At 44.9% G+C, this 27,247-nt stretch overlaps 2 protein-coding genes and 1 pseudogene across 3 annotated transcripts; all 3 read left to right on the top strand.

Moving 5' to 3' along the window:
• Positions 1-1,104: 1,104 nt before the first annotated feature.
• LOC124682778 lies at positions 1,105-2,483 on the top strand. 2 transcript variants are annotated; one of them, XM_047217395.1, is made up of 2 exons: positions 1,105-1,434; positions 2,303-2,483. In XM_047217395.1, the coding sequence occupies exons 1-2, from the start codon at positions 1,178-1,180 to the stop codon at positions 2,304-2,306; spliced, it is 261 nt and encodes an 86-aa protein (XP_047073351.1). In that variant the 5' UTR covers positions 1,105-1,177; the 3' UTR covers positions 2,307-2,483. The 2 variants fall into 2 exon arrangements, with proteins under 2 accessions (XP_047073351.1, XP_047073352.1); XM_047217396.1 differs by lacking the exon at positions 2,303-2,483 and having other exon boundaries at positions 1,105-1,438.
• A 20,135-nt stretch (positions 2,484-22,618) lies between these two features.
• LOC124682779 lies at positions 22,619-23,117 on the top strand (annotated as a pseudogene).
• A 2,973-nt stretch (positions 23,118-26,090) lies between these two features.
• On the top strand, positions 26,091-26,589 carry LOC124682780. Its single transcript, XM_047217397.1, has one exon. It carries the CDS (start codon positions 26,161-26,163, stop codon positions 26,419-26,421), a length of 261 nt encoding a protein of 86 aa, XP_047073353.1. The 5' UTR covers positions 26,091-26,160; the 3' UTR covers positions 26,422-26,589.
• Positions 26,590-27,247: the final 658 nt, after the last annotated feature.

The raw sequence follows: 27,247 nt of genomic DNA on the forward strand, positions 1-27,247 counted from the left end.
GCGGGAGAAGGGCCCCTCCGCTGGAGCTAGTCCAGGTTGGAGCACATTAACCCCCCATCCATGGCGATCACATAGTTGTTGGCTTCCCCCTACGCCAACCGCGCCTGGCGGCGCTGGGCGTCCCCAGCGAGGGTCTCGAAGGACGCAACCAGAAGAAGCTGGTCGCCGGCGCAGTCGAAGCGGCCAGGGACGGGGCGTCGTCCTCCGCGATGTCGTGGATGACGGCGTCCGCTGGTAGGGCCGCCGGAGGGGCCACCATCGCCGCCCGCGCCTCCGCGAGCTCCGCCCTGGCGTCAGCGAGCTCGGCAATGGCGTTGGCGATCTCCGCCATGGTCGCCGCGAGGCGCCCTTCGGCGCGCTCTGCCGCCTCCGCCGCCTCCAGGTCCAGCTACTGGGCCTCAACGCCGGCGGCGACTACCTCCTCCTCCGGGTGGAGGTGGCGGCACATCTGAACAACGTGCTCCCAACTAAGGTTGTGCTCGGCCATAGATGGATGGTAGGGTTTAGCTTGAGGTGTGCCTGTTGCCCCTGCCGGTGTCCACCATATATAGCCACGACGGGGCGGGAAACGGTGTTGGCGCGCAGATCGTTTCCCGCGCGTGCGAAACACCGACGAAACTTGCCAATGTATTGGTCACGCGCGGGAGCGATAGTCGTCGCGCGGGAACAGTTAATCGCCGGCGGCAATCCTCGACGAGATGTAAAACACCATTAGCGAGCTTGACGCTGTCCCCACTAAAAAAATGCGTCCGCACCGCTGAAGGTATCTGACGCAAACGATCGCCCTAGGCCACATGGCGTCCACGAGCCGATGCAAACGGACATTTCAGATGTCCGAAATGGATCGGCCCGCTGGAGATTCCCTTGTGTCACGCTACGAACCGGATAAGATCAATGAGGGTGTCCTGGTGGGTTCCGCGCACGTCCGCACGCGCTGGCATCGAGACAAGGACTCCGTGTAAACCGAGACGACCGACACGGTCGCAATCCTCTCACTCCGTCTCCCACACGTGCAGTCTACGCTTCCGCACGCGCAGACGGTTTGAACAGGGCCCCCTATAAAACCTCCACCTCGAAGCAGTAGAATCACAACACAAACGGAGCAAAAGACACCAGCATCAGAGTCCACTCCATTACTCGATTCATCCAGCAGCAGAGCAGCGGCAACAGCACATCCATGGCCATGGAGAGGTTCTTGACGGCGCTCGTCTTCTGCGAGGCGCCCCTGGACGGCTACGGCACATCGCTGATGGCCCCTGGCGCAATCACCAAGCTGGTCGCCGGCGGCGGTGGCGCGACGAAGCCGGCGACCGCTAACACGGCGGACGCTGAGAAGGGGAAGGGATTCTTCTCGAGCAAGCCGACAACGCAGCGGTGTGCTGGGTTCGAGCTGGCGTTCGACGGCATCAATTGCTTCGACACCGTCGTCATGCACTAAGAGCAGGTCTAACAGACCCCCTAAACCACGCCGGACTTGTATAATTCCGGCGGTATACGGGGTGCGGGCGAAAATGGCCGTCTAGCAGGCCCCCTAAACGGTTCACCCCATATCTAAAATATACAGGGCCCCGGGAATTTTCTCCCTCGCCCTTACTTGTAGAGGGTGGAGGGGCTTATAGGGGTGAAAACTGCACTCTGCACCACGGACCTCGCCGCGCCGCCGCCAAACAAACTCCACTCCGGCGACCAATTCCAGCCAACGAGCTCTAAATTCTATCAAATCTCTACCAATTTCTTTCAACCCATCAAGATTTCTATCAAATAATGAAAAAACTAGATGAATTTTGAAGCAAAATTCCGCGTTCTCCCACTCGGGGCGGAGCTGGTGGGGACGGGGCGGAACTGGCGCCGGCGCGGGCAGGGCGGGTGCGCCGCGACGGGGCAGGGCCAGGGTGGCCATGGCGGCCTGAGGCGGAACAAGGCGACGGGGGCCATGGCGGCCTGAGGCGGCATAAGGCGACGGGGGCCATGGCGGCCTGAGGCGGCGCAAGGCGACGGGGGCCGCCCGCGGCCTGAGAAGCGGGGCGAGGCGGCTGGGCGGCGCGTGGCAGCAGCTCGGGGCGGCATGTCCGGTGGTGCGGGGTGGCAGGTCCGGTGGGGCGGCAGGTCCGGCGGCGGGGCTGCAGCGCGAAGAGATGAAAAAAGAAGCATATTCTTAGAATATGCTCTTTTACAGTTTTCGTATACGGGGACTGCTAGACGGGAGGCGTTTTTGTCCGGTTAAAAGTACTCGCGTTTTATATACAGGACCCTCTATTCGGGTTCTAAGGGGCGAAAAAATACGGGGCCTGTTAGACATGCTCTAAGCTCGCCGTTTCTTGATTATGAGCTGTATATATAATTATATATAGGGGATTTGGATCAACTAGCTAGAATATTGATACATACGTACTTGGGAACGTGTGATGATTTGTTCATTCGATTGTACCGTTTGACTATTGCATATGTGATTCAATACAAATGAAAGGAATTTTAAGAGGATATGTCATGAGTTTGTGGCTCTTTATTGGAATAATCAAATTGCAGGCAAAACGGTTTGTTACTATGCGTTGAATCTTCCTCCGGGTTGCTTCTGGTGTTTGTTTCCAGTATGTTTTGGAAAGTACTACAGAGAGGGAGAGAATAACAGGTCAACGGGGAGACAACAAAACTATGGTCTCTACATGTGTGCAGAATTGTAGAAAAAGCTCACTTTTACACGTCACACCTATCACTTGACGAAAGGAACAGCCCGTCCCGACTTAGAAATGCTCCACAGAAACATATGTGATTAGCGTTGATTCGATCTTGATCAAAAAGGAAACTGAGAATAATGGCCACGGTGGATATTATTTTTACTACGGCTACGGGCATAAGCCAGCCTAAACATATCAGCTAAGTTACCTATGAAGCTTCTACAAAATTGGTTCAAATGATGCAGAACACATGGGGTTACAAGGATGAAAAAAGAAAACACACACACCGACAACAGTTAAAACACATAAGACCGAGAAGAAAAAGTAGCCACCCCCAAACCTGGGGACGGTTGGCCGATGAGAAGAACTCACCGCGGCCCAAGCACAACGATCACATGGAAGTGCCCGCATGACACGTAGGAGGGACATCCCAGCTCGAGGTGTCGCCGAAGCAATCGAACAGATTCGGTCCACAGAGAACCATAAACGACATTGCACCATCGGCATAACTGAAGGACAGCGCGCATCCGAGACCACAAAAAGGTCGCCCGCGGCTGAGACGACGCCACGACACATGTGTGCCACCAGCTGGAGTCGAAGGGCATCGCAAAGCAGAGATGCACCGATTGAGTACTCACGCGTGGACCACCCTGAACGCGCCAAAGAACTCCGACAAGGACCCGACACCGAAGTCCAATAACCGGCAAGAAAAAGGCATCACCACAACTGCCACGGCTCACCTCGCATCGTAGGCGAAAACGCACCCATGGCCGCCATCTGCAGAACCATAGGGCACACCAGTACAAAAGGAAGTTGTGTCCTCATATCCTCTACCAATGATGGCAGGACGAGGGGCTCGATACCCAGCCACGACGCCCCTCCCACCGGGTGGGAAGCGCTTCACCACCATTTCCGCCACTATGAAACTATGGAGCTCGCCAGCCCTTGCGTCGTCCCGTTGCAAGTTGATGGATGAGAAAGAGGCGACTTCCCTCGCAACCACACCCACTAACAACTAGAGGCCGGCACGCCGCAGGCAGTCACACCGTCGCCCGATACCACGTCGGACAGCGAGAGGACCAGCCCACGCCTATTGCTGCCGAGACGGCAATACGCAGAGGCATGGGGGGTGGGCCCCTGCCATCGAGGCAGGAGACGCTGAAATCCACCCCAACGATCTGGGACGAACCAGATCTTGGAGCCACGGCCGCCGCCAACCCGAGTGCACCGCCCAGCACCTGCAGCTCCGCCACCAATGCATGACGTCGCTCGCCACGCTAGCATGGCGCCGCCGCTCAACTCCGACATCTCGCGTCGTTGCCACCGAGCAGGGGGAGCCCCGCCAACGCTTCCCGGGCTTCGCCCGCCAGCGCGCCCCGATGACGGCGAGGAGAGGGGAGTGATGGCTGGGGGTGCGCGAGGTGGCAGCAGCTAGGGTTTCCTCCGATGCCGTTATGATCAGATTTAAAATAACAGATATATTTATTTTTAAGAAATTATTTTGAATCGGAAATAGTAAACAAGTCTCAAGGAGTAACTAATTCGACGGTGGCATGCGTCTTGACGTCACGTCACACTGCGGATCGGATCAGATCAACAAGGCGTCCTGGTGGGTTCCGCGTCCGGACGCCCTCGCATCAAGACAGAGTGAGTAAATGACAAAAAACTACCACAATTGTGCCAGTCGTGACATGGAACTACCAAATGGGTAGCGTTTGTCACATGACTACCAGTTTTGGGGCATGTTCGTGACGAAGAGCACTGATTTTCTAATTTGCGCGTTTTAATCCGGTTTCTAGCAGCTGGGACCCACTGTCAGGTCCTACGTGGCGGAAACAAAAGATTATTTCTTTCTGCTAAATTTACAGAACACCCCCTACCTGGCTTATTGAAAAGCAATCAAGTCCTAGAGCAGCGAGCTCAATTCGTCCCCGTGCACGACGAGCCCTTGCCGTCGGCTGGCCGGCCAGTGCTACGCCCACGTGCCCTCAACTTCGCCCCTGCCCCCGCCGCGCGTCTTTGAGGACCCGACCGAGACCGCCGGCGACCCCCCGCAGCGGATGACCTGGAGTGCTGCGCCGATCTTGGCCCTTACGCTGCGTGCAGCAGCTTGCGCCCCGACTGCTGCGCCCGGCAGCCGCGCCAGCAAAGCAACGTCCGCGCCACCAACACATAATCAGCACCATTAGCACAAGCAGCAGCGGCCAAGGAGCATGCATACGCGCGCACGCCCAAGCAAGCAGGCAACATCACGCATGATTGCATGAACGCATGTCGCGCGTCGTGGCTGGCCGCAACTCGCCACCGGCGATATCCCCTGCTGCACCTCGCCGTTATCCGACTTGCGCGTCTCCGGCTGATCTCGTTCCGCGTCCTACCGCCTCCGGCTTCGCGGCCCTCACCCAAGCCCGCTGGCTACGCGCTCTCCAACCCGCGCCCGGCAGCGCTCGGGCTCGCAGGCCAAGGAGCATGCCCGCGCTGCGCGTCCGGCCGCGCCGCCACACGCATGTGGTCGCGTCTGTACCCGCTCAGCCTCGCCGGCGGCCCAAGGTTGGTCGCGCCTTCGCCGCCCGGACTCGACGCGCGTGGGCGTCCTCCTGGTGCATCGGCGGCACCCTCCTGGCGCACCGGCAACGGACCTGAGCGGCGGCTGCTGGCGGCGCAGGAAGCGGGAGTGCGGGCGAGGCAGTTGGTGCCTGATACGTCCAAAACGTATCTACTTTCCCGAACACTTTTGCTATTGTTTTGCCTCTAATTTGTTTATTTTGAATACAACTAACACGGACTAACGCTGTTTTCAGCAGAATTGCTCTGGTGTCTCGTTTTTGTGCAGAAATCCAACTTTCAGGAAAATCCTCGGAATTTATGCGAAAGATCCTATTTTTCCAGAATATTGATGGAGCCAGAAGGACAAGCCAGGTGGGGGCCCAAGGCCCCCACACACTAGGCCGACGCGGCCCAGGAGGGGGGCGCTCCGCCTTGTTGTGTGGGCGCCTCGGCGGCCCCCCGACGCTCGCCTTTGGACTACATATATCCTTCGACCTAAAAACGCCGGGGGTTCGACCATATTTCCGGAGACCATCCGAGTACGCCACCGCCATCACGAAACTCCGCCTCGGGACCGAAACTCCGTTCCGGCACTCCGCCGGGACGGGGAATTGGAGGGGATCTTCACCGCCATCACCACCGACGCCTCTCCATCGACCAGCCATGTTTCCCCCATCCATGTGTGAGTAATTCCCCCGCTGTAGGCTGAAGGGGATGGTAGGGATTGGATGACATGTAATAGTCACAAGATTGTTAGGGCATGGTGCCTAGTATCCGTAGATGTTACTTTTATGATATTGTTGCAACTTGTTATGCTTAATGCTTGTCACTAGGTCCCGAGTGCCATGATCTCAGATCTGAACATGTTATTATTTCATCATGATATGCATTGTTTTATGATCTTACCTGCAAGTTGTATACACACGTTGCTGTCCGGAACCCGAGGCCCCAAAGTGACATAAATTGGGACAACCGGAGGGGAAGGTGGTGATGTGAGGATCACATGTGTTCACGGAGTGTTAATGCTTTGCTCCGGTACTCTATTAAAATGAGTACCTTAATTTTCAGTAGTTTCCCTAGAGGCCCGACTGCCACCGGTTGGTAGGACAAAAGATGTTGTGCAAGTTTCTCATTGCGAGCACGTACGACTATATATGGAACACATGCCTATTGATTGATTAGTACTTGGATACCGCTTTATTGTTACCTGCAAATGCCCTACCATGATTGTTATATGAATTCTCTCATCCATGCAACGCCCGTTCATCCGTCCCTGTGCCTACAGTATTTTAATCCTGCTGTTTACAATAATCACTACTGTTGTCTTTATTTCACCGCTGATGTTATTTCACTATTCCTACTGCCATAAAACTGTTGCTACTGATAAACTCTTGCGAGCAAGTCTGTTTCCAGGTGCAACTGAATTGACAACTCCGTTGTTAAGGCTTACAAGTATTCTTTGTCTCCCCTTGTGTCGAATCAATAAATTGGGTAATACTTCCCTCGAAGACTGTTGCGATCCCCTATACTTGTGGGTCATCAAGACTATTTTCTGGCGCCGTTGCCGGGAGCATAGCTTTATTTGCAAGTTCACTTGGATTGATATTGTTCGCTACAAATCCTCCATCATGGGTAAACCTTGCGATACTAAAGTCGCCATATTACCATCCACTACAAGAAAAGGTACAACTCTGAGTACCTCCGCTGCTCTTGATTCACCATCTGTGATAAGTCAACTTGTTTCACCACCACAAAATTCACGTGTTGGTATTTCTGCTGAATCTGAAAATTCCTCCGATAATTTTGATGATGCTTCTATCGTGATTGATAATACTCGGTTCATTAGGTCCTTTTCTAGATGCTACAATTGCTAGGTCTAGACAAATTGAAAATACTGAAACTCCTAATGAAAATACTGTTACACCTGTTAATTCACTTGAGATTGATGATCTTGATGAAGATTATGTGGAACTTGATGATGATTTTATTGATAAATGCAATGCTACTACTAGTACAAGTAACCTTAAAAAGCTTATTGCACAACATGCTCGTTAGATATAAACTGTCTCTCGATCCTAAATTTGCCACATCTCCTATAAACATTAAGGATAAAGATTATGACCTTTCTCTTGATTTATCTCATATATCTATTGTTGAGAAAACACCTTTTTGTGGTACTGAAAAAGAAAGTGCTGTAGAGCACATGAATGAGCTTTCTACTTTAAGTAGCTTGTTTTCTGATGATGTTAAGATGCGTACTTATTTTGTTGCTAAGATTTTACCATTCTCATTAAAGGATGATGCTAAGATTTGGTATAATAATTTTCCTCCTGATTCTATTGATAGTCCAAGTTGTTTGCTTGATGTTTTCTTTCGGAAATACTTTCCCGCTAGTGCTCAACATATGGCTCTGCAGAGAATTTATAGTTTTGATCAAGAAGATGGAGAGAAATTGCCTGAAGCTTGGGCAAGATTTTGCTCTCTCATTAGAGCTCGGCCTGGACATGATTTGGAAAAGCATGATTTACTTGATATATTTTATAGTGGACTAACCATTGAGTCTATGGCATACCTGGATAGTTGTGCTGATTGTGTTTTCAGGAAGAGAACTCCGGACGAAGCTGAAGAATTATTGGCAAAGATAAGCAAAAAATCATGATGATTGGTCTACACCTGAACCAACCCCGACACCTATATTGAAGAAGAGGGGTATGATTGAATTAAATGATGAAGATATGAGGGAAGCCAAGAAATCTCTTATGGAGAAGGGTATTAAATCTGAAGATGTGAAGAATTTGCCTCCTATAGAAGACCTATTTAAGATAATTCCCCCTTCATCCACAATTGAGGTACATTCCCTTCAACACTTTGATAGAGGAGATATTCCATATTCAAAACCTCCTGATCAATGTTTAGATGAATTTGATAATTATATTGTTAAGCAAAATAATTTTAATATGAGAGTAGAGAATCATCTAACGGAAAATTCTCAAGCTATTGGTAAATTGCATGATATTGTGGAGAGAACCTCCAATGATGTTAAGATGCTTGTTAAACATTTTAATATGATTCAAACTCAAATTGATCAACTTACTAAAGTGCAAAATGACTTGTTAAAAAATACTCATGAAGGAAAACATGTTTATGAAGTAACGACTAGAGGCGGTGTTTCTACCCAGGATCCTCTATATCCTGAAGGGCACCCCAAAAGAATTGAACAAGATTCTCAACGAACTAAAGAAACTGATAGTCCTTCTAAGAAAAAGAAGAAGAAACATAAAACTGTTGTAGAATCCTCTGAACCTGTTAATGATCCTAATAGTATTTCTATTTCTGATGCTGAAACTGAAAGTGGTAATGAACATGATGAAGATAATGATAAGAATGATACACCTGATAAAGAAGAAATTGAAAAAGAACCTGAAAAGCATGATAAAAATAAAAAAGTACACTAAAGAAGATTTTATTACAAAGAAACATGGTAATGAAAGAGAACCTTGGGTTCAAAAGCAAATGCCTTTTCCTGCTAAGAAACTAAAATCAAAGGAGGAGGAACATTATAATAAATTTTGTGATTGGATGAAACCTTTATTTTTGCAAATCCCTTTGACTGATGCTATTAAATTGCCTCCTTATTCAAAGTATATGAAAGATATTGTCTCTAACAAAAGGAAAATTCCTAATGAGGAGATTTCCACTATGCTCGCTGATGCGCGTAGATGTACACGTCCATTGGGAACCCCAAGAGGAAGGTATGATGCGCACAGTGGCAAGTTTTCCCTTAGAAAGAAACCAAGGTTTAATCGAACCAGGAGGAGCCAAGAAGCACGTTGAAGGTTGATGGTGGCGAAATGTGATGCGGCGCAACACCGAGGATTCGGCGCCAACGTAGAACCTGCACAACACAACCAAAGTACTTTGCCCCAATGAAACAGATGAGGTTGTCAATCTCACCGGCTTGCTCGTAACAAAGGATTAACCGTATTGTGTGGAAGATGATTGTTTGCGAAGAAAACAAGAAAGAACAATTGCGATAGATTGTATGCGATGTAAAGAATAAGACCGGGGTCCACAGTTCACTAGAGGTGTCTCTCCCATAAGATTAAAGCATGTTGGGTGAACAAATTACAGTCGGGCAATTGACAAATAGAGAGGGCATAACAATGCACATACATGATATGATAAATATAGTGAGATTTAATCGGGGCATTACGACAAAGTACATAGACCGCCATCCAACATGCATCTATGCCTAAAAAGTCCACCTTCGAGGTTATCATCCGAACCCCTTCCGGTATTAAGTTGCAAGCAACGAGACAATTGCATTAAGTATGGTGCGTAATGTAATCAACAACTACATCCTTAGACATAGCATCAATGTTTTATCCCTAGTGGCAACAGACACATCCACAACCTTAGAACTTTTCGTCACCGTCCCAGATTTAATGGAGGCATGAACCCACTATCGAGCATAAATACTCCCTCTTGGAGTTAAGAGCAAAAACTTGGCCAGAGCCTCTACTAATAACGGAGAGCATGCAGGATCATAAACAGCACATAGGTAATAGATTGATAAACCATAACATAGTATTCTCTATCCATCGGATCCCGACAAACACAACATATAGTATTACAGATAGATGATCTTGATCATGTTAGGCAGCTCACAAGATTCAACAATGAAGCACAATTAGGAGAAGACGACCATCTAGCTACTGCTATGGACCCATAGTCCAGGGGTGAACTACTCACTCATCACTCCGGAGGCGATCATGGCGATGAAGAGTCCTCCGGGAGATGATTCCCTCTCCCGGCAGGGTGCCGGAGCGATCTCCTGAATCCCCCGAGATGGGATTGGCGGCGGCGGCGTCTCTGGAAGGTTTTCCGTATCGTGGCTCTCGGTACAGAGGGTTTCGCGATGAAGACTTTAAGTAGGCGGAAGGGAAACGCGGGGGGCCACACAAGGGCCCCACACACTAGGGCCGCGCGGCCAAGACCTGGGCCGCGCCGCCCTAGTGTGGCGGCGCCTCGTGGCCCCACTTCCTTTCCCCTTCGGTCTTCTGGAAGCTTCATGCAAAAATAGGATCCTGGGCGTTGATTTCGTCCAATTCCGAGAATATTTCCTTACTAGGATTTCTGAAACCAAAAACGACGAAACGACAAGCGGCTCTTCGGCATCTTGTTAATAGGTTAGTGCCGGAAAATGCGTAAATACGACATATAATGTGTATAAAACATGTAGATATCATCAATAATGTAGCATGGAACATAAGAAATTATCGATACGTCGGAGACGTATCAGCATCCCCAAGCTTAGTTCTGCTCGTCCCGAGCGTAAACGATAACAAGGATAATTTCCGGAGTGACATGCCATCATAACCTTGATCATACTATTGTAAGCATATGTAATGAATGCAGCGATCAAAACAATGGTAATGACATGAGTAAACAAATGAATCATAAAGCAAAGACTTTTCATGAATAGTACTTCAAGACAAGCATCAATAAGTCTTGCATAAGAGTTAACTCATAAAGCAATAAATCAAAGTAAAGGTATTGAAGCAACACAAAGGAAGATTAAGTTTCAGCGGTTGCTTTCAACTTATAACATGTATATCTCATGGATAGTGTCAATGTAAAGTAATATAACAAGTGCAATATGCAAGTATGTAGGAATCAATGCACGAGTTCACACAAGTGTTTGCTTCTTAAGGTGGAGAGAGATAGGTAAACCGACTCAACAATAAAAGTAAAAGAAAGGTCCTTCAAAGAGGAAAGCATCGATTGCTATATTTGTGCTAGAGCTTTTATTTTGAAAACATGAAACAATTTTGTCAACGGTAGTAATAATTCATATGTGCTATGCATAATACTTCCTACAAGTTGCATGTCTCATGCATAGAGTACCAATAGTGCTCGCACCTTGTCCTACTATCTCGGAAAACACGGATTCTCATCGCATAACATATGTTTCAACCAAGTGTCACAAAGGGGTACCTCTATGCCGCATGTACAAGTGTCTAAGGAGAAAGCACGCATTGGATTTCTCGCTTTTGATTACTCTCAACTTAGACATCCATACCGGGACAACATAGACAACAGATAATGGACTCCTCTTTTTAATGCTTAAGCATTTAACAATAGTTAATATTCTCATAAGAGATTGAGGTTGTATGTCCAAGTCGAAACTTCCACCATGATACATGGCTTTAGTTAGCGGCCCAATGTTCTTCTCTAACATACGCATACTCAAACCATTTGATCATGAAATCCACTACTTCGGACAAGACGAACATGCATAGCATCTCACATGATATCCGAGCAAAGATAAAGTTGATGGCGTCCCCGGAAAACATGGTTACCGCTCAACAAGCAACTTATAAAAATTAAAACACATAACTACATATTCATCACCACAATAGTTTTTAAGCTATTTGTCCCATGAGCTATATATTGTAAAGGCGAATGATGGAATTTTAAAGGTAGCACTCAAGCAATTTACTTTGGAATGGCGGAGAAATACCATGTAGTAGGTAGGTATGGTGGACACGAATGGCATAGTGGTTGGCTCAAGGATTTTGGATGCATGAGAAGTATTCCCTCTCGATACAAGGTTTAGGCTAGCAAGGTTATTTGAAGCAAACTCAAGGATGAACCGGTGCAGCAAAACTCACATAAAAGACATATTGTAAACATTATAAGACTCTACATCGTCTTGCTTGTTGTTCAAAACTCAATACTAGAAATTATCTAGACCTTAGAGAGACCAAATATGTAAACCAAATTTTAGCAAGCTCTATGTATTTCTTCATTAATGGGTGCAAAGTATATGATGCAAGAGCTTAAACATGAGCACAACAATTGCCAAGTATCACATTATCCAAGACATTTTAGAATTACTACCTGTAGCATTTCCCGATTCCAACCATATAACAATTTAACGAAGAAATTTCAACCTTCGCCTTGAACATTATGAGTAAAGCCTAAGGACATATTTTTCCACATGCAACAGCGGAGAGTGTCTCTCTCCCATACAGTGAATGCTAGGATCCATTTTATTCAAACAAAAACAAAAACAAAACAAACCGACGCTCCAAGCAAAGTACATAAGATGTGACTGAATAAAAATATAGTTCCAGGGGAGGAACCTGATGATGTTGTCGATGAAGAAGGGGATGCCTTGGGCATCCCCAAGCTTAGACGCTTGAGTCTTCTTAAAATATGCAGGGATGAACCACGGGGGCATCCCCAAGCTTAGAGCTTTCACTCCTCTTGATCATAGTATATCATACTCCTCTCTTGACCCTTGAAAACTTCCTTCACACCAAACTTCAAGCAAACTCATTAGAGGGTTAGTGCACAATTAAAAATTCACATGTTCAGAGGTGACACAATCATTCTTAACACTTGGACATTGCACAAAGCTACTTGGACATTAATGAATCAAAGGAATTCATCCAACATAGCAAATACGACAATGCGAAATAAAAGGAAGAATCTGTCAAAAACGAACAGTCCGTAAAGACGAACCTGAAAGGGGCACTAGACTTGCTCAAATGGAAAAACTCAAAACTAATGAAAGTTGCGTACATATACTGAGGATCACACACGTAAATTTGCAGATTTTTTGATTTATTTACAGAGACTTCTGCTCAAATTCTTGACGGACGACAATGCTGTTTCTGCGCAGCAATCCAAATCTAGCATCAACTTTACCATAGAGACTTTACTTGGCACAAAAACATGATAAGGAGAGGTTGCTACAGTAGTAAACAACTTCCAAGACTCAAATATAAAACAAAGTATCTGTAGTAAAAACATGGGTTGTCTCCCATAAGCGCTTTTCTTTAACGCCTTTCAGCTAGGCGCAGAAAGTGCAAATCAAGTAACATCAAGAGTAGAAGCATAAACATTATTTTTCTTGCAAACACAACTTGTTGCAGAGGGTACTTTAGGCGCTCCATTATCTAAATTTTCTATGGTGGTGCTAGGGGTTTTAGCAATTTTAGGCCTATAATAATTCTTTTGGTTAGGCACTTTAGAGGCATACATGAATTTTTGCTCTTTACCCACATAAGCTTTCTCATTATACTTGAGAAAAGAAAAGGTTGAACCCAAGGTTCCCATAGCTTTTTCAAGTTCATCAATCCTGTTGGTTTGATTATCATGGACAACACAAGTTCCTAGGACATTAATTCTTTCATCAACTCCTCCTAGGGATTTATCAAGTTCATCAGTTTTATCCAATAACATTTTCAATTTAGTTTCAATACTTGGAAAATTTTCTCTGTGGTTTCCAATTTTTCATAACATCCTCAAGAGAGATTTCAATTTTAACTTCATTAACAGGTGGTATTCCAACTAGACTCTCAATGATGCAACTGGCTTCTAAAGCGGGAGTACCTAGGAAATTACCTCCCGAAAGAGTATCAAGAACATACCTATTCCAACTAGATAAACCAACATAAAAGTTCCTAAGAAGGATAGTGGTGCAGTGTTTCTTAATGCACCTATGATGAGCATTACTAATTCTGTACCAAGCATCTTTAAAACTTTCTCCCCCTTGTTGCTTAAAAGAATGAACTTCAACTTCATGATTACTCATGATAACAGTAGTAAAAGTAACTAAGTAAATAAAGACAAGTAACTAATTTTTTTTTGTGTTTTTGATATAGAGAACAAGACAGTAAATAAAGTAAAACTAGCAACTAATTTTTTTGTGTTTTGTTTAAGTGCAGCAAACAAAGTAGTAAATAAAATAAAGCAAGACAAAAACAAAGTAAAGAGATTGGGAAGTGGAGACTCCCCTTGCAGCGTGTCTTGATCTCCACGGCAACGGCGCCAGAAAACAGGCTTGATGCGCGTAGATGTACACGTCCGTTGGGAACCCCAAGAGGAAGGTATGATGCGCACAGTGGCAAGTTTTCCCTCGGAAAGAAACCAAGGTTTAATCGAACCGGGAGGAGCCAAGAAGCACGTTGAAGGTTGATGGTGGCGAAATGTGATGCGGTGCAACACCGGGGATTCCGGCGCCAACGTGGAACCTGCACAACACAACCAAAGTACTTTGCCCCAACAAAACGAGTGAGGTTGTCAATCTCACCGGCTTGCTGTAACAAAGGATTAACCGTATTGTGTGGAAGATGATTGTTTGCGAAGAAAACGAGTAAAGAACAATTGCGATAGATTGTATGTGATGTAAAGAATAGGACCGGGGTCCACGGTTCACTAGAGGTGTCTCTCCCATAAGATTAAAGCATGTTGGGTGAACAAATTACGGTCGGGCAATTGACAAATAGAGAGGGCATAACAATGCACATACATGATATGATAAATATAGTGAGATTTAATCAGGGCATTACGACAAAGTACATAGACCGCCATCCAGCATGCATCTATGCCTAAAAAGTCCACCTTCAGGTTTATCATCCGAACCCCTTCTCGTATTAAGTTGCAAGCAACGGACAATTGCATTAAGTATGGTGCGTAATGTAATCAACAACTACATCCTTAGACATAGCATCAATGTTTTATCCCTAGTGGCAACAGCACATCCACAACCTTAGAACTTTACATCCTTTGTCCCGGATTTAATGGAGGCATGAACCCACTATCGAGCATAAATACTCCTTCTTGAGTTAAGAGCAAAAACTTGGCCAGAGCCTCTACTAATAACGGAGAGCATGCAAGATCATAAACAACACATAGGTAATAGATTGATAATCACCATAACATAGTATTCTCTATCCATCGGATCCCGACAAACACAACATATAGTATTACAGATAGATGATCTTGATCATGTTAGGCAGCTCACAAGATCCAACAATGAAGCACAATTAGGAGAAGACGACCATCTATCTACTGCTATGGACCCATAGTCCAGGGGTGAACTACTCACTCATCACTCCGGAGGCGATCATGGCGATGAAGAGTCCTCCGGGAGATGATTCCCCTCCGGCAGGGTGCCGGAGGCGATCTCCTGAATCCCCCGAGATGGGATTGGCGGCGGCGGCGTCTCTGGAAGGTTTTCCGTATCGTGGCTCTCGGTATAGAGGGTTTCGCGACGAAGACTTTAAGTAGGCGGAAGGGCAACGCGGGGGGCCACACGAGGGCCCCACACACCAGGGCCGCGCGGCCAAGACCTGGGCCGCGCGGCCAAGACCTGGGCCGCGCGGCCAAGACCTGGGCCGCGCCGCCCTAGTGTGGCGGCGCCTCGTGGCCCCACTTCCTTTCCCCTTCGGTCTTCTGGAAGCTTCGTGCAAAAATAGGACCCTGGGCGTTGATTTCGTCCAATTCCGAGAATATTTCCTTACTAGGATTTCTGAAACCAAAATCAGCAGAAAACAGCAACTGGCTCTTCGGCATCTTGTTAATAGGTTAGTGCCGGAAAATGCGTAAATACGACATATAATGTGTATAAAACATGTAGATATCATCAATAATGTAGCATGGAACATAAGAAATTATCGATACGTCGGAGACGTATCACTCGCTAATTACTCCTTTAATGGTAAGGTTCCAAAGAAGCTGGGAGACCCAGGTATACCAACTATTCCTTGTTCTATCAAGAATAATTATGTTAGAACTGCTCTATGTGATTTGGAAGCAGGAGTTAGTGTAATGCCTTTTTTCTTTACAAGAGACTTGATTTAGATAAGTTGATACCAACTGATATATCTTTGCAAATGACTGATAAATCTACTGCTATTCCTGTTGGTGTATGTGAAAATATTTCTGTTCAAGTTACTCAACATTGCTTGATATTAACTGATTTTGTTGTGTTGGAAATGCCTGAAGATGATAATATGTCTATTATTCTTGGAAGACCCTTTCTTAATACTGTAGGGGCTGTTATTGATTGCAATAAAGGCAAGGTTACTTTCAATGTTGATGACAAGGAACATACTGTCTATTTTCCCAAGAGGATTGATAAAGTATATGGAGTTAATACAATTTTTAATGTGAAAACTATCAAGGTGGGATCCATTGATTGTCCTATATATGAGCCTAAAGAAGAATATCAAACTCTTGTGATTGGATCTATATCAATTCAATATAAGGTAACATGATTGATTTGAGGTTTATTTCTTCTTATGTCATATAAAAATTTATTTGGTAGCAAGACTTGATCAACCTTGTTAACAAGTATATTTTAATGCATAAGAGAGCTAAACAACATTTCTTTCTTTCTTTCTCCCTCCACTTGTTTTACTTGCCGCAGCACTTTTTGCTTTGCAATATGCTTTAGTTGTTTAAGATTTTGGAAATCATTTTCATGCGCAGTAATAATTACTTTAACACCCAGAAATGTGCATTTTTCGAAGTTCTCAAAAATTTACAAAAATTATACTGGTAGTCTTATTTTTCGAAGGGGCACACGGGAGCACACGGGGATGACCGAGTGGGGCACCCCAGGGTGGCACCCCACAGGCCGGCGCGGCCAGCAAGGGGGGCGCGCCACCCTGGTGTGTGGGCCCCTCCTTGCCCCACTTCATCATCTCTTTCACCCATTCTCTTCTCTCTCCCAAAAAAACTCGTACTCACTTTCTCTCACTCGCGTTTCTGCTCAAGAACTCGAGATTTATCGATCTCTTTGCTCAGCCCAGATTTCTGTCTGAAATTTGGCACATTTGCTCTCCGGTATGTGACTCCTTTGATTATCCAATTAGAATTTAGTTTTGATTGAGTATATCTTGAATATTTTGCTGCTGTAGGTAACATGTTTAGTGAGCTTGCATGCTTGTTCTAAGTGGTAGAAACTAGTTTTGATGCATGTTTAGTACTCTAGCAAGTTCCTATAGTAGTTTTCTTCAATTATATACCTTGAAATCAAATTTTATAATGATTGTTGAAAAAATTCAGAAAATGGAAGGAAGTAGGCACCAACTAAACCAACAAGAATTGGAGGTGCAACAAGTCATGAGAGTTCACCGCGAAGAGGGAGTATACCCCTCTTATTACCCATGCACTGATTTTATGCGGAATGCAGGAATCCTGCAAGATGTTCAAACACTGATTTCCAATGCAGGGTTGGAAAGTTTTACTGTTGGTGAACCTTACCAATATGCGAAACTAACAATGTCGGTGGTGCAGGATTTCGAATTTCATCGGTCCCAAACTAACCCCATGGTCAGATACAAGATTTATAACAAAACTGTCAACTTGCCATTTACTGATTTTTGTGCAGCAATTAGAGTGCCACAATGGGGATCCTGCGAGAAGGTCAGGGGAACGCCGCGGGAGCTCTCGAGTCTTTATACAATGATTTGTCAAGGGAGAAGCTTCTCCGATGATGGTGGTAAGATCAGTAGCATTCAAGTCCCAGCTATCCGCTACTTTGCTTATTTCGTTACAAAGTGTGTTCTTGCTAGAAAGAATGCAAGTAAGTTGTCTGTCCAAGATATGGCTTTCTTAGCTGCTGCTTTGCAACAGGATAGGACTTATAATTTGGGTGCTTTAATAGCTTGTAGACTTGCTACTAACCGTGAGAAGGGAGGAATTTGTGGAGGTCTCATCGCCTCTCGCTTATTAGCTATGCATGGTGTAGAACCTCACCATCTAGATATTCCGCTCTCCATGGAGAAACTTGATGTTGTTTCCATGATTAAACATGAGTTTATTTCAGATACGTCTAATTTGAACAACCTGTATTATAGGATAACATTTTATAAGAAAAATTGGAGAATAACTAAGAAAATTGAAAAACTAGTACGATTGCCTGCACCTGTTCTGCTTAACCTTGATTCCGGGGAAAGGGTGGTCGGTCACAGAAAATGAGCTAAATGCATACATAGAAAGGGAAGGCCATCATGCAAGGGACGGCACGGAGGAGGCCAAGGAGCACCTCGACTCTTCATCCGATGCAGCGAGCTCCTCATATCAACATTATGGTCATATGGAGCCTCCACGACATTCTTCTGCGCAGGGGCCTTATTATCACTCCATGTACGATCCACCAGTGTGGAACCCCGACCCTCGTTGGGAATGAACTCCACTTAGGCCAAAAGCCTAAGCTTGGGGGGAGGTATACCGGCATCACTCATTCTTTGCATATTATGGTTGCTGGATACTTGTACATACTTGTTGAGTTCTTAGAGTGGTTTTCTAATGAGAGGGAGATGATATTTGGGGAAGTGCTGTCCAAAAACAGATTCTGAGCCGTTACCAAAAAAATTCGTACGCACAGCCAGAACGTTATTTTGAGTTGCAAATTTTTTAGCATGTGCCCCAGGTTGTTATCTAACTTTCATTAGTTGAACACTTTTTGAGCTGAGTAACGGAAGATTTTTGTTAAATTCGATTTCTGTACTGCTGTCAAGTTTTGGCAGATTTCCGCCATCCTGTTTTTCTGTGTTTCTGTTAGTTTGCATTCTCTTGTCTTCGCTTTGTTTCTTTCCTAAAACACAAAAAGATCAAAAATATTTCTGTTGTTTCTCTTCACCATTTGTTTATTTGGTTCTTTGCTCTTATTTCACTTTATTTGCTATCGTTGGTTTGCTATGAGAAAACCCAAAAAGATTTTGCTTTGTTTTCTTATTTCCTTTTATTCTTGTTTCTAACCCGAAAACACCAAAAATATTTGTTGTTCTTCTTTGGTTTTGTAAAGTTCATTAGGGAGTTCAGAGGTCTCCGGTGGTTGGAGCTTGGTTTCATTTCATATTATTATTCAAGCTGCACAAGTGAAAGGCAATAATGACGATACGGCAACTTGACTGTGGTGAGAGGCTGGTATGAACTCTATTTGTTTTCATTTTTTTACATATACTCGTCCATGTGAGCATGCTTAGTTGGTTCATGTGAGGTATATGTCATTTAATGAAGTTTAGTAGTTTATGATCTCTCATGATTAGTTCCAATCTATTAATAATGAGTAGCATGTCATGGATATTTGCTTGCATTGTTTTATTCATAGATCGGTATGACATTGTGGTATCTTCCTCTAAATAATTCATTTGAATTGACTTGGCACATGCTCACGCATGCACATGACTAAACAAAAGTCAATTAAGCCTCGATGATCTACTTAGCTTCAGAGTTCTTGTATCACTTTTATACCTCCGTTAATTTTATTTTGTCGCAAGCATGATTATGATAGTTAATGCTCTCTTGATTGTCGCTTCCCAGTCTATTGCTAGCCTCCACTTGTACTGAGCGGGAACGCTGCTCGTGCTTCCAAACATCTGAAAACCAAGTTATTCCAAAGTGTCCACCATAAATACCTATGCATGGCATTTCAAACCATTCCAAGTAAATTCTCATGTGCTACCTTTAAACCTTCAAACTATTTCTCAATTTGTGTTAATGTTTTATAGCTCATGAGGAAATATGTGGTTTTTTATCTTTCAACCTTGTCATTTACTCCGGATAGACTTTCACCAATGGACTAGTGGCACATCCGCTTATCCAATAATTTTGCAAAAAAGAGCTGGCAACGGGGTTCCCAGCCCCAATTAATCAACCTTCATTAATAATTCTCTTCACGTGTTTTGCTCTGATTCATCGGTAAGCAACTTAACTTGCAAATAGACACTTCCCCATGGTATGTGAATGTTGGAAGGCACCCGAGGATTCGGTTAGCCATGGCTTGTGTAAGCAAAGGTTGGGGGAGTGTCATCCATAATGAAACTAAAATACATGTGTAAACAAAAGAGAAGAGGGATGATCTACCTTGCTTTGGTAGAGATAACGTCCTTCATGGGAGCCGCTCTTGAGAGTCTGGTAGGCGAGGTGGTTAGAGTACCCACTATCATTCGTTGACAACAACAAACACCTCTCAAAATAATTTTATTTCTGTCTTTGAAAAAATGAAAAGCTCTAGCACATGTTAATCCCTACTTTCCTCTGCGAAGGGTCAATCTTTTACTTTTATGTTGAGTCACCATCCTTTCTTTGAGCACTTTCTTGAGAGCATGACTGTCATTCTTAGTATAATATGCTTGTCCCAAAATATGATCAGCTGTGGTATAACTTTGATGCTTTTATCTTTGACAAATTTACTTCTAGTTTTTCTATGAACTTCAGAGGTGCATGGGCATTTATGTTTTGCTAAAAATACAGGCAAGCGAGATACCACTTTATCATATCTTTCTATGAACATTGCAATCTTGCTTATTGAAGTGTTTCATGATGCTTGTTATTAGTTTGTTGGTATCTCTTTTATGATTGACACGATTACTAGATGACTTTATTTGCATGTACCTTATTATGAATTGCTTAAGCACTTGCCATATCATGAGAATATTTACATTATATTAACAAATGTGTTCGTGAAAGTTCTTTTATCGCACTCAGTTGTTAACTGAATTGCTTGAGGACAAGCAATAAGCTAAGCTTGGGGGAGTTGATACGTCCAAAACGTATCTACTTTCCCAAACACTTTTGCTATTGTTTTGCCTCTAATTTGTGTATTTTGGATACAACTAACACGGACTAACGCTGTTTTCAGCAGAATTGCTCTGGTGTCTCGTTTTTGTGCAGAAATCCAACTTTAAGGAAAATCCTCGGAATTTATGCGAAAGCTCCTATTTTTCCAGAATATTGACGGAGCCAGAAGGGCAAGCCAGGTGGGCCCCCACACACTAGGCCGGCGCGGCCCAGGAGGGGGGCGCTCCGCCTTGTTGTGTGGGCGCCTCGGCGGCCCCCCGACGCTCGCCTTTGGACTACATATATCCTTCGACCTAAAAACGCCGGGGGTTCGACCATATTTCCAGAGACCATCCAGTACGCCACCGCCATCACGAAACTCCGCCTCGGGACCAGAAACTCCGTTCTGGCACTCCGTCGGGACGGGGAATTGGAGGGGATCTTCACCGCCATCACCACCGACGCCTCTCCATCGACCAGCCATGTTTCCCCCATCCATGTGTGAGTAATTCCCCCGCTGTAGGCTGAAGGGGATGGTAGGGATTGGATGAGATTGATCATGTAATAGTCACAAGATTGTTAGGGCATGGTGCCTAGTATCCGTAGATGTTACTTTTATGATATTGTTGCAACTTGTTATGCTTAATGCTTGTCACTAGGGCCCGAGTGTCATGATCTCAGATCTGAACATGTTATTGTTTCATCATGATATGCATTGTTTTATGATCTTACCTGCAAGTTGTATACACATGTTGCTGTCCGGAACCCGAGACCCCAAAGTGACAGAAATTGGGACAACCGGAGGGGAAGGCGGTGATGTGAGGATCACATGTGTTCACGGAGTGTTAATTCTTTGCTCCGGTACTCTATTAAAAGGAGTACCTTAATTTCCAGTAGTTTCCCTAGAGGCCCGGCTGCCACCGGCTGGTAGGACAAAAGATGTTGTGCAAGTTTCTCATTGCGAGCACGTACGACTATATATGGAACACATGCCTATTGATTGATTAGTACTTGGATACCGCTTTATTATACCTGCAAATGCCCTACCATGATTGTTATATAAATTCTCTCATCCATGCAACGCCCGTTCATCCGTCCCTGTGCCTACAGTATTTTAATCCTGCTGTTTACTATAATCACTACTGCTGTCTTTATTTCACCGCTGCTGTTATTTCACTATTCCTACTGCCATAAAACTGTTGCTACTGATAAACTCTTGCGAGCAAGTCTGTTTCCAGGTGCAGCTGAATTGACAACTCCGCTGTTGAGGCTTACAAGTATTCTTTGTCTTCCCTTGTGTCGAATCAATAAATTGGGTAATACTTCTCTCGAAGACTGTTGCGATCCCCTATACTTGTGGGTCATCAGTGCCGTGAGCGAGCAGGACGCGTGGAGCGAGCGTTGACTGTAGATCGTGAGGCGTGCGAGGCGGCGCGGGCGAGGCACGCCGCAGCGTGTGTGGCAGGCAGCGTGGACGGCATACTAGGTACCAGCGGCCTACCAGCCGCCGCCGCCGCTTGCCCTGCTGCCGCCACTGCTGGAGCACGGACAGCGCTGACCATCGGAGAGCTCGTGTGCGCTTGCCGGCGATGGGGAGAGCGCTCGTGTGGCCTTGATTGCTTTTTGGGAAAAGGAGATAGGGGGTTTTGTGTAAAATTAGCGGAAAAAAGTCATTTGCTTTTGCCACGTAGGACCTGACAGTGGGTCCCAACTGTTAGAAACTGGATTAAGACCCATAAATTGGAAAATCAGTGCTCTTCGTCATGAACATGCCCCAAAACTGGTAGTCATGTGACAAACGCTACCCATTTGGTAGTTCCGTGTCACGACTGGCTCAGACAGAGTAGACTTCACGTAAAAAAAAAGACAGAGTAGACTTGGTGCAAACCGAGACGAAGCAATTCTCTCCGACTCCGTCTCCTACACGTACGTGCAGTCTCTGCTTCCGAACACGCACACGGTTTCAACTGGGACTCCTATAAAACCTCCAGCTCGAAGCAGTTCGATCAGAAAACAAACGGACAAAGACACAAGCATCGAAGTTCATCTCTCGCTTCATCGAGCAGCAGAGCAGCGGTAACAGCACGTCCATGGCCATGGAGAGGTTCTTGACGGCACTTGTCTTCTGCGAGGCGCCGCTGGACGGCTACGGCACATCGGTGACGGCCACGCCCACGCGTACGATCACCAAGCTTTGTCTCCGGCGGCAGCGCGGCTAAACCGGCGACGGCTAACAAGGCGGACGCTGAGAAGGAGCAGGGATTCTTCTCCGGCAAACCGACGGCGCTGCAGCGGCGTGCTGGGTTCGAGCTGGCGTTCGACGGCATCAACTGCTTCGACACCGTCGTCATGCACTAAGTTCGCCATTTCTTGATTATGAGCTGTATATATAGGGCATATAGCTAGGGGATTTGGATCAACTAGCTAGAATGTCGATACATACGTACCGGTAGGTATGATGATTTGTTCATTCGATTGTACCGTTTGACTATTGCATAAGATTCAATACAAGTGAAAGGAATTTTAAGAGGATATATGTCATCAGTTTGTGGCTCTTTATTGGAATAATCAGATTGCAGCAACATGCAAGACGGCTTATTACTATGCTTTCATGCGTTGCATCTTCTTCTGGTGTGTGCAGAATTGTAGAAGGAGCTCAATTTTACACGCCAAACCTGTCACTTGACGAAAGAACAGCCCGATCGACCCAACTTAGAAATGCTGCACAGAAACATATGTGATTAGCGTTGATTCGATCTTGATCAAAAAGGTAACTGAGATTAATGGCCACGGTGAATTGCCAGACAAGTCACCTGTTTTCGACTGTGAGTGTACTCCAGAATGGATCAGCTACCTAGAATGTTGACACGTACTTGTGATGATTTGTTCATTTGATTATACTATTTAACTGGTGCAGATGATTCAACAGAAATTAAAGGAATTTTAAGTGGATATAGTACATATCTATTTATCAGTTTATAGCTTCGTACTCGTACTGAATTTGTATGCATCATTCATCCGGTCTGTCTGGCTGCAAGCCTGCAACGCAATTAAAAAAAGACCCGGTTGGTAATAAGGTTTTGACTCTTCTTTCGGTTCGCTTTCGGTGAGTGTTCAGTATATGCACGCGGAAAAAGAACAAAGAAGAGTACTCGTTAAACGGAGGGGACAACAAAACTACGGTCTCTGCATATGTGCAGAATTTGTAGTAGGAGCTCAATTTTAGACGCCAAATCTATCGCTTGACGAAACAACAGCCCCCGACCTTTCTTAGGAGTGCTGCACAGAAACAGAACGGATTAACGCTGATTTGATTTTGGTTCCGGTCCTCCTGCATAAAAAAAGGTATTCACAGTCCAGCGATGTTATTCCCGTAGTTTAATATTGTATTAATTACCTGAATGTTTTTATTCCGTGAATGTTTTAGTAGATACCACTTAATTGTGATTTAGGCATGCAAACTAATTTGTAACTAAAAAAAATCTCAGTTGCAACTAGAAAATCACAGATACAATCTAACTTGCAAAAGTAGAAAAAACTCCGTTACAATTTTGCTTGCAACTCATGGAAGCACAAATCACGATTAATATCCATCTGTTTTAAAGTTGATTGAGCACTAAGCTAGTTGATAATTAGCAAATTCCTAAAAATCACTTCTTCTTTTTTTGGATTTTTGACAAAGAATATATATTAATATCGAATTGCGAAGATACCAGTTACACATAGTCTCTGCAACAACATATTTCCCTAGCGACATTACAGATACACACAACCCAAACAATAAGAAGAATTACAATAAAAATGTCCTGTTGCAGTGATCTATTTCTTTTAACAGACGTACTAACACCATCAAAACATCACTAGAAGCCCAGCTTCTCCGAAAGCGACGCCACTAAGAAGGAAACATTTTTGAAGTGTCATCGTCGCCCGATCATACATCTTAGGTGTTCACCTTGGAGAAAGTTTTTCTCACAAAACAATGTCTTCAATAAGACCATTGCCAGACACAACCAATTAAGCCCAGACCTTTGAATTTCATCCTGCAAGGTAAGACTTTGAACTTCCCCTTTTTTGCCGCCCCCTCTTACTGCTTCAAGTCATGAATTACCAAGCCAATTTCTAATTGCAACAAAGACTCGAATCACTATTGCTAGTCCTCAGATCTTGGCTTTCAAGACATTCTCCACTAACTGACTTCACCATGGAACGAGAAACACGAACTCTCATTTTCTATAGGTTATCCGAATGGTTACACATTGGATCCACGAGTGGTATTATCTTCTGCCGAAGTCTCAACGTGCACATATGGATTCTGGGTGTACCTGTCTGGATACGGTCGCTCGGGCTATATACAACCAGGGCGGCTGGCAGCTCACTAGAAGATTAAAACATGCATGAATCTTGAATTTTTAAACGATGAAATAAAACAGTTGTGTGCATCGATTGATGCAGAGGCTGGGGAGATACCCCATTTCAAAAAAAAACATGGAACGAGAAAGCATGCAGTATGATGGTAACAACCAGCAGAGCTTCGTAGCGCTCCCTCTGAAATCAAACGGTCAGAGAAAAACATGAGTGCGCTCTTTTTCATTTGGATGCAAAAGACCTTTGAGAGTAATGGCCACTAAGTTACACAGTGTACCGGCCACTAAATTACAGAAAATTCGGAATGAAATTTCCTTCAGAATGTTCATTCAAAATATTTATTTTTTTCCCAAACTACATACTTTCAAATTTAAGTATAAAATATCGGACGCACATACTCTACGCTCATGCTCTACATGTAAATCTTTTGTTCGGATATATAGAGGTATGGAAATGCAGATTTTAATGCCCACAGTAATTTGGGACCCACTGCATATTTTCGGAGTTTCATGGATTCAATAGGAAAGATTATCCCATTGCACAAGCTAGGGTGTGTAAGTGTTGCTCATCGCTGTCAATGGAGCCATATCGCACATGTTATTCTTGATATTTTATCACCTTCCACAGCATGCTAGATGTGACAGTGAATTTACCGGCTTGACCTAATGCACAAGAAAACCTATCTTGAGCATTGGTAATTTAAAATTTATCCCGTTTTAGGCCTTATTGTAAATCTTCAATTGCTGAAAAGAAGAAGGGTTCGATCAAAAATTAAATAATTTCTCTGATTTAGAATAATAGATATATTTATTTTAAAGCAATTATTTTGAACGGCAAGGAGTAAACATGTCTTAAGGAGTAACTAATCCGACGGCGGCATGCGTCTTGACGTCATGTCACACTGCGGCCGGATCGGATCAGATCAACCAAGGCGTCCTGGTGGCAGTGGTGGGTTCCGCGATCCGCACGCCCTAGCATCGAGACAGAGTAGACTTGGTGCAAACCGAGACTAAGCAATCATCCGATTCCGGCTCCTACACCTGCAGTCTCCGCTTCCGCACGCGCACACGATTTCAACTGGGACTCCTATAAAACCTCCACCTCGAAGCAGTTCTATCATCATAAAACAAACGGAGCAAGACAGCAGCATCAGAGTACCATCTATCGCTTCATCGTGCAGCAGCAGAGCAGCGGTAACAGCTCATCCATGGCCATGGAGAGGTTCTTGACGGCACTTGTCTTCTGCGAGGCGCCGCTGGACGGCTACGGCACATCGGTGACGGCCACACGTACGATCACCAAGCTTGTCTCCGGCGGCAGCGCGGCTAAACCGGCGACGGCTAAGAAGGCGGACGCTGAGAAGGAGCAGGGATTTTTCTCCGGCAAGCCGACGGCGCCGCAGCGGCGTGCTGGGTTCGAGCTGGCGTTCGACGGCATCAACTGCTTCGACACCGTCGTCATGCACTAAGTTCGCCATTTCTTGATTATGAGCTGTATATATAGGGCATATAGCTAGGGGATTTGGATCACCTAGCTAGAATATTGATACATACGTACCGGTAGGTATGACGATTTGTTCATTTGATTGTACCGTTTGACTATTGCATAAGTTTCAATACAAGTGAAAGGAATTTTAAGAGGATATATGTCATCAGTTTGTGGCTCTTTATTGGAATAATCAGATTGCAGCAACATGCAAGACGGCTTATTACTATGCTTTCATGCGTTGCATCTTCTTCCGAGTTGCTTCTGGTGTGTGCAGAATTGTAGAAGGAGCTCAATTTTACACGCCAAACCTGTCACTTGACGAAAGAACAGCCCGATCGACCCAACTTAGAAATGCTGCACAGAAACATATGTGATTAGCGTTGATTCGATCTTGATCAAAAAGGTAACTGAGATTAATGGCCACGGTGAATTGACAGACAAGTCACCTGTTTTCGACTGTGAGTGTACTCCAGAATGGATCAGCTACCTAGAATGTTGACACATACTTGTGATGATTTGTTCATTTGATTATACTATTTAACTGGTGCAGATGATTTAACAGAAATTAAAGGAATTTTAAGTGGATATAGTACATATCTATTTATCAGTTTATAGCTTCGTACTCGTACTGAATTTGTATGCATCATTCATCCGGTCTGTCTGGCTGCAAGCCTGCAATGCAATTAAAAAAGACCCGGTTGGTAACAAGGTTTTGACTCTTCTTTCGGTTCGCTTTCGGTGAGTGTTCAGTATCTGCACGCGGAAAAAGAACAGAGAAGAGTACTCGTTAAACGGAGGAGACAACA

This window comes from Lolium rigidum, chromosome 1, assembly GCF_022539505.1.
Source record: "Lolium rigidum isolate FL_2022 chromosome 1, APGP_CSIRO_Lrig_0.1, whole genome shotgun sequence".
In the NCBI taxonomy this organism is placed as follows: domain Eukaryota; kingdom Viridiplantae; phylum Streptophyta; class Magnoliopsida; order Poales; family Poaceae; genus Lolium; species Lolium rigidum.